Genomic DNA, 7458 nt, shown 5'->3' with positions numbered 1-7458 from the left:
AGACCGCCTCTCCCGAGCCATGACTCGGCTTACGCAGCACGGGGACACCGGCGCTCCCCTGTGCTGGCACCGCCAGGGGTTCCCGAACCGGGACCTGCATTGATGCCGCCAACTTACATCTCCTGGCGGACTCCTGGGCCAGCTCCAGGCGGTAGATGGAGAGGCGGTTGACCCCACCGCAGGTGTTGCTCCTCTCCCCCTTGCACGCCATGTTGCATTCGGACTCGCTGGCGTTGGACGCCTGGATCTTGTGTCCACAGTAACACTCGGCGCCAAACTCCAGCCCTGCGTAGAGGTAGCCCCTGGGGAGAGGGAAATGGCGGGGCTCAGCACACCCCCGGGCATCCCCCCGCCTCCACGGGCTTTTGCGGGAGCATCCCCACTGCAGCCAGCTCACGGCCAGCGCTGGAGGCAGCACTGCATCCCAAGGATGCATTGTTGGACTGAATGATCATTGTAGGTCCCTTCCAACTGAAAATTATTCTATTCTATTCTAGTTTATTTTATTCTATTCTATTCTAGTTTATTTTATTCTATTCTATTCTAGTTTATTTTATTCTATTCTATTCTAGTTTATTTTATTCTATTCTATTCTAGTTTATTTTATTCTATTCTATTCTAGTTTATTTTATTCTATTCTATTCTAGTTTATTTTATTCTATTCTATTCTAGTTTATTTTATTCTATTCTATTCTAGTTTATTTTATTCTATTCTATTCTAGTTTATTTTATTCTATTCTATTCTAGTTTATTTTATTCTATTCTATTCTAGTTTATTTTATTCTATTCTATTCTAGTTTATTTTATTCTATTCTATTCTAGTTTATTTTATTCTATTCTATTCTAGTTTATTTTATTCTATTCTATTCTAGTTTATTTTATTCTATTCTATTCTAGTTTATTTTATTCTATTCTATTCTAGTTTATTTTATTCTATTCTATTCCGTTCTATTCTATTCTTATTCTACTCTGTTCTATCCTATCCTATCCTACTGTACTCTCTTAAAGGAAACGGCTCCACAGACCACAGAAATCACAAAGCAGGAGACAGCGACACGTCTCCCAGACAGGGAGGATGTATCCGGTGTTGGCGGAGCAGGAATAAGTGATGGGGACTTTGCTCGGCTTCACAGCACGGAGCTGTGCTGCTCAGTACGGGTTGGATTTGAAAGGGGGAGGATTACAGCGCAGGTGGGTGCTCACCAAGTGCCAGCGGAGCTGGAAACCCACTGGAGAGCACCGGCAAGTCCCGCTGCAGGGCTGCCGGCACCGCAGGGCGGCTCTGGCACGGATCAGCCCCACCTCGGCACTGCTGAAGATGCGCCGCAGCAGCCGGCTCAGCTCACGGCACACATCCATCGCGTCAAGCACCGTGCTGAGGAGGATGAGCCCTATGGTGGGGACCCCCAGCCATCAGCGATGGTCCTTTGCAGCATCGTCCCCAGGTGCCGTGGGATGCTGCACCGATGGGCTTCAGCTCTGGGGGATTTTGGAGGCAGCAAACTGCCTGCAATGTGCCCCGCCGGCACGGACCGTGTCGAAGCTGCCCAGAGAAGTTATGGAAGCTCCATCCCTGGAGGTGTTCAAGGCCAGGTTGGATGGGGCTTGGAGCAACCTGGGCTGGTGGGAGGTGGCCCTGCCCAGGGCAGGGGAGTTGGAATGAGATGATCTTCAAGGTCCCTTCCAACCCAAACCATCCTATGTTTGGGGCACATCCTTCACATAACACTGGGGAAAGGAGAAAACTTCTGCAGCAAGCAGTGAGTGTGTCTCTCCACCTGCTCACGGATGCACTTTGGCAGCTGGGAAGGTCTAAGGAGGCTCTTTTGGTGGGGGACAGCGTTTTGGTGGGGCCATCCCTGGGTGGATAGAAGTGCTCAAGGCACCCCCAGCACCCAACTGGAACCCTTACACCCCCCTGGATGGAGGATGGAGCCCATCATCCCTCCCAAGCTTTTCCCAGAGGAAGAAACTGGGGTCCTGGAAAACACCAGTGAATTAAAAAATAATAATTATATATATATATATCTCAAAATGACATAAATCAAAAGAAAAAAAGAAGGCAGGCGGGAGGAAGGGGAAGGGAGCAGCCGGGGCGGGGAACGGTGACAGCGCAGAAACGCTGGCGGTGTGCGGGAATTGATGAAGACGCGGTGCCCGTCGCCCACCCTACCGTTCGGCACAGTTGTCCTGGCAACGGAAGACTGTCATCTTCTTGTAGTCAAAGAAGGACACGCCGCGCAGCGTTCGCCGGCGAGTGTTGTCCACGTAGCAGCCGATGTATCGTGCTGGGGGGAGGGTAGAGGAGAGGGGGGTAAGAACCAGCCGGGGCTGAGCCCACCAATTCCCACCCTCTTTTTTTATTTTTTCCCCAAAATAGGGATGTTCAGCGATGCGCCCTGTTCGTTTGGCTTTAGAAACACGTGCTCTGGGTACAACGTGCAAGGAAAGGTAGGTAATGCCCAGAAAACACCGCGGATAGGAAGGATGCTGTGGCTCCGCGCCGAGGCTTCTCCCCTCCGTCCTCTGCCTTCCCGCCGGCCTCAAAACTGAGCAAAGCGGCTCCAAAAAGAGAGGAGTTATGCGGCAAAATAACCCACCCCCTTCGCTTTGCCCCGCCAGGAGCGATGGGGTGGGCAGAATGGAGAAATACACTTTAAAACAAATTTTCTTCGGCCAGCAGCTCGTTTTCCCCAGTCCCAGACATCAAGGCAGGGGATATTTGCCGAGCGCTAACACTTGGCAAAGCAAAGGCTGATGCCTGTGCCGAGAGCAAATGAAGATGTGGTACAGAGGGAATAGAGCTGAATAAATAGTTACGCTGAAATCATTTATTTGACAAGTGTAGCCTTTCCCAATAACCCGAAAACAAACAGCCATCTCCTTGCCTGTGTGCCCGTTGCAATGCTCCACGTTGGCTGTGGGCTCTCGGTAGGGGCGAGCGCCCTGTCCCCACTCGGTCTCCTCGTTAGGTGCCCTCGTTAGTGCCCTCATTAGCGCCTCACTCCTGCTCCCAGCTGAGCGTTTGCTGCCAGGAAGGTGTATTGCCGGCGACAGAGGGATGTGGCGCCGGCGCAGGGATGCTCAGCATCCTCACTGCCCGAGGAGGATGGGGGTTTCAGGAGCTGGTGGGATTAGCCAGCCCGTAATCAGCTAACGAGGTGTTCACGAACCCCTTCTGGCAGAGGAGGTGCAGGTGAGCCACGCGGCACAGGTGCCCCAGGGAAAGTGTGTCCCACCAGCCTGGGGGCAATGGCAGAGCCGGCTTGGAATCCAAAACCGCGCTGGTCGCCCTCGCTCCCTGTTTCAGGCACGCAGACATTCAATGAATGCAACGGCAATCTTTCGCTTTTCGTTATCCTGAAACATCTGCTCCACTCTCGGCGCATCTTCTGCAGGACGCTGCCACGGGGCATTCCCGTCCCGGAGAAATCCCGGAGCTCACGCGGTGGCCTCTGGCTTTGAGCCGCTGCTGCAGAGTCCCACCCTGGGGACACAAAAGGAGAGGCTCCTGTCCCTTCGGGGGCGTTGGATCCCAAGCCGAGGAGTTGTTTTTCACAGCACCAAACCCCCCTCCAGCCGTGCCCCCCAGGGCTCTGGCCCCAGCCCCCCGGCCAAGGCTTTGGGAGAGCACCGGGATGCTGGGGACCACAAGACCGGGCAGGAGCGGAGGGGAGGGAAGAGTGAAGCCATGGCTCTGGGCAAGCAGGGTGCATCTTCCCCTGTATTGTTACCACCCTGTGTCTCTCCTTCCACCTCCGTGTCTCCATCACACACCAAATCATCCCTCTAATAACAGAGCATCCGCGCATTGCGCCAAACCAATACCGAACCACGACACGGGCTAACATTTCTCACCTCCTGCTTGCATTCGGCATCTGTCGGGGGAATCCCTGAACCAACTCCACGTGCCCCACACATAGACACCCCCCTTTTCCCCACCGCCCTGCACGGCGCAGACCCCACCAAGCGCCAGCCCGGAGGAAGGCGGAGGAGAAAGCTTGGAAGAAACGATCCTGCTAACTTTAACCGCCAAAGAGTCATAACTCATCGCTCCCAATTACTCTCAGCATAACGTGGCATTTCCGCAGCGCTGAGCAGGTTTCGGCAGGTCAGCTCATTTGGGTTGTGACAGATCTAACCGGTGCGGGATTACTCTGAGTCGTTTGCACGGAGCCGGTGACTGATGTGCATTACCTTCAATCCATTGCTCTTGACATACGCGCGCTCCAACTTATTAGGAAGGCGACTGGAATAATTAGGGAGATACGAGGACAATAAGAGGAGGAGAAGCGAGGAGGGGGAGATGCTGGAAGGCACGTGGTCGGGTTGGGGACAGCTCGCCGGAGGGTGCTGAGCAGCGCGGGGGGGACCTGCCCCAGCACGCAGCTTTCGCGGGGCCAAGAGGCATTTCGGAGCACGTTGGAAACACGCGTGTGAACAGACACGCAGATCCACCCAGCAACAGTCGTTAAATTCCCCAAACCTCTCACTCTTCCCGGCTGGTCAGCGGGGCCGTTGGCGTTGTAAATTCATGTTTAACATCTTAATGTCAAGCTTAACGTAAAGTTTGGTCTTCCAGAGAGCGCCGCAGCTCTCGGCTGTGGCGCAGCACACGCGCACGAACCGCGTTGGGTCCCCGTCGGGTGCGGGCATGGGGCGCAAGCAGGGACCCCCCTGGGGCGCTGCGCCCGCGCTTGGGGACAGCGGGTGACCCCGTTTGCGTGGGGACACGGGTCATCCCCCTGCGATGCCGCCCTGACCCACAGAGTGCGCTCAGGGCTGCTCCCCCTCCCCGACAGCAATGGCGTTGGGTCTCTAATGACCCCCCCACACCCCCAAGGAGCATCTCAGCGAATCCCCCATCAGGTCCCAGTTCCTGTGAGCCGGGATCGTCACTGCTGGTCCATCGAGGGGGGAAAACCTCCGTCCGTCCATCCTCCCTTCCCTCCATTCGAGCAGCCCCAGCCCCTCACCGGGCTCTCCCGGCACCCACCGCCACCGGTTTAGCAAGTCAAAGGCAGAACGGAAGTGTTTCCACGGAGTGATGCTTGAAACAAAGATCTGCCCTTGATTTTCCAGCTGGGCGATGTGAGCCCGGGATATCGGTGACAGCAGCTTCAGGAAGGGTGGCCCACGCTTACCACCCCTGGGACAACTGCGCCGGTGTCGGAAGATATAAGGACATCTTCAGCTGCGTGCTTGGGGTGGACGGTCCCCATTTCTCCGTGACATCGCTTGCTCCGTGTGTCACAGGGGAGCCCAGCCCGGCTGGGAATGGCCGGAGACATCCAGCAAAGGACCCGAGATGGATGTGGCAGGGAGGAAGCGATGCCGGGCAGTGCCCGGCGGGGGACAGTGCTTGCCTCCCTCCCCGGCTTCACCATCCAAAAATGCGCTCAGATTTGAGGCAGGAGATGCGGCTTCGCACGGGGATGCAGACGAGCCGAAGCCATTACCCGGCAGATGGGGCTGTCCCCTGGGCCCGACCCTGCAGCTCCATCGGCGCGGCCGGGAGAGGGAGGAGGAGGAGGAGGAAGAGAAGAAGGAGGAGGAGAAGGAGGGATGCGCATCGCCCCAGCACGCTAGAGCCGCGCATCACACTAGCTAAACAAGAGCTGATTTTAGGAGCAGTATTCCCTCCGGAACGATTTCAAGTGGCAGAGCCTCCACAGCCGCCTTGTTAAGCCGTCCCCTACTTAATTATCACCGCTGTTAAAATCCGCCTGCTCCCGCCAGACGGCCCGGGGAAGCAGCGGGTGCTTTGGCGAGGAGCAGGGGAGCGAGGCAGGCGCTCAGCACCCGTCCCCCGAGGCTCCCCAGGCCCCACGGGCACGTCGGGCTCGGGGGATTTCTCAAGCTGGGGGATTTCTCAAGCTGGAGGATTTCTCAGCACCATCCTGCTCGGGAGCCGCCGAGATGCTCCTGTGGTGGCACCGCATCCCTTCCAGCTGCCAGCTCTGCTCTGCGCTGGCTCCTGTTAACCGCCGCTGAGCCTTCCCAAGCGGGATTTAAAAAAGGGGAAAGATGATATTTCCAAACCACCTACGAGCAGCTAAAGCCAGCGATGCCCGAGGCCCGGCATCCCTTCCCCGGGACTCACGGCCCCCGTCGTGGCCGGGCGCGGGGAGGCGGCAGCGCCGGCGGAGGTTAATGGCGGTGGACGCGTTGCATATGGCCGGGGACGGGAGCGGTGCTTGGGGTTTTTATGGTGACTGACAGCTTGGGCTCGCGGACCATCTGGTGAGGATTCGCTAAACGTCAGTTCACATTAATGGAGCGACGCGGCCACAAGCGCCTCCGAAACGCTCCCGGAGCCCCCTCCGCACGCAGGCACAGCGGGGAAACCCCCTTTCGTCTCATTTCAGCGTGAGAAAGTCCCTTTAGCACCACAAGCCATTCTTCCTCCTGCTTCCAAGCCTGGACCGTGCATCTTGCCCGGTGTGAACATGAGCACAGACCTGCGGTGGGGCTGGTGGCCGAGGAGGAGCTGCTGGTGCCCCGGGAGCGCCGCAGGAGGACCAAGTCTGGCTTAGCATGGTGACCTCTGTGAAACCCCCAGTTTGCCATGGGGTTGGGGGGGGTTCCTGCTTCTCCCTGAGCCCCATGCACCCCCTCTGCTCCATGGAGGGTCCGGGGAACCGCGGCTCCCAGCCCGGGGGATCGCGTGTGGGTTGGGCTCCTGAGCAAGTTGTGGTGAGCTGTGTTCAGTTTTGGGCCCCTCACGACAAGAAGGATGTTGAGGTGTTGGAGCGTGTCCAGAGGGGGGCGACGGAGCTGGTGAGGGGTCTGGAGGACACGTCTGGTGAGGAGCGGCTGAGGGACCTGGGGGTGTTCAGCCTGGAGAAGAGGAGGCTGAAGGGAGACCTCCTCGCTCTCTACAGCTCCCTGACAGGAGGGGGTAGAGAGGTGGGGGCTGACCTCTTCTCCCTGGGGACAAGTGACAGGATGAGAGGAAATGGGTTGAAGTTATGCCAGGAGAGGTTTAGGGTGGATATTAGGAAAAAAATTTTCACTGAAATGGTTATCAAACATTGGAAGAGGCTGTCCAGGGAGGGGGTGGAGTCGCCATCCCTGGAGGTGTTTAAAAAATGAGTAGAGGTGGTACTTGGGGACATGGTTTAGAAGTGGTTTTGTCAGGTTAGGTTAATGGTTGGACTCGATGATCTTAAAGGTCCCTTCCAACCTCAGCGATTCTACGATTCTACGATTCTAAGCCCGGCTTTGGGGCAGGGGCGCGCTCAGGCAAAGCAGCCTTCACGGGCGCTGGCACTCCCACCGATCTGCATCACACCAGAGATTCCACCCACCCTGCTGCTCAGGAGAGGCCAGCGAGCAGCACCGGGCAGAGAAGAGCCCGGCAGCACCCCGACACCTCTCCAGCGCTTCCCGCTCCCGATTCCCTCCCGAGTTTCCTCAACCGGCCGCCGCCGCCCCTCCCCTGTAACCCGGGGCCTC

At 57.0% G+C, this 7458-nt stretch overlaps 1 protein-coding gene across 1 annotated transcript in view; it reads right to left on the bottom strand.

The window, feature by feature from the left end:
* The window catches only part of WSCD2 (WSC domain containing 2), a 19685-nt gene that overhangs the window by 10321 nt on the left and 1906 nt on the right, over positions 1 to 7458 (bottom strand). Inside the window, exons 2-5 of the mRNA XM_009880369.1 lie at positions 6462 to 6559; positions 4977 to 5118; positions 2174 to 2288; positions 118 to 302 (exon numbers count right to left, since the gene is read on the bottom strand). Of these exons, the coding sequence (XP_009878671.1) occupies positions 118 to 302; positions 2174 to 2288; positions 4977 to 5118; positions 6462 to 6559 (540 nt within the window). The remainder of the gene's footprint in view (positions 1 to 117; positions 303 to 2173; positions 2289 to 4976; positions 5119 to 6461; positions 6560 to 7458) is intronic.

Source organism: Charadrius vociferus, unplaced genomic scaffold (assembly GCF_000708025.1).
Source record: "Charadrius vociferus isolate BGI_N301 unplaced genomic scaffold, ASM70802v2 scaffold332, whole genome shotgun sequence".
Lineage (NCBI taxonomy): Eukaryota > Metazoa > Chordata > Aves > Charadriiformes > Charadriidae > Charadrius > Charadrius vociferus.
This window is presented reverse-complemented; position numbering and strand designations above follow the sequence as displayed.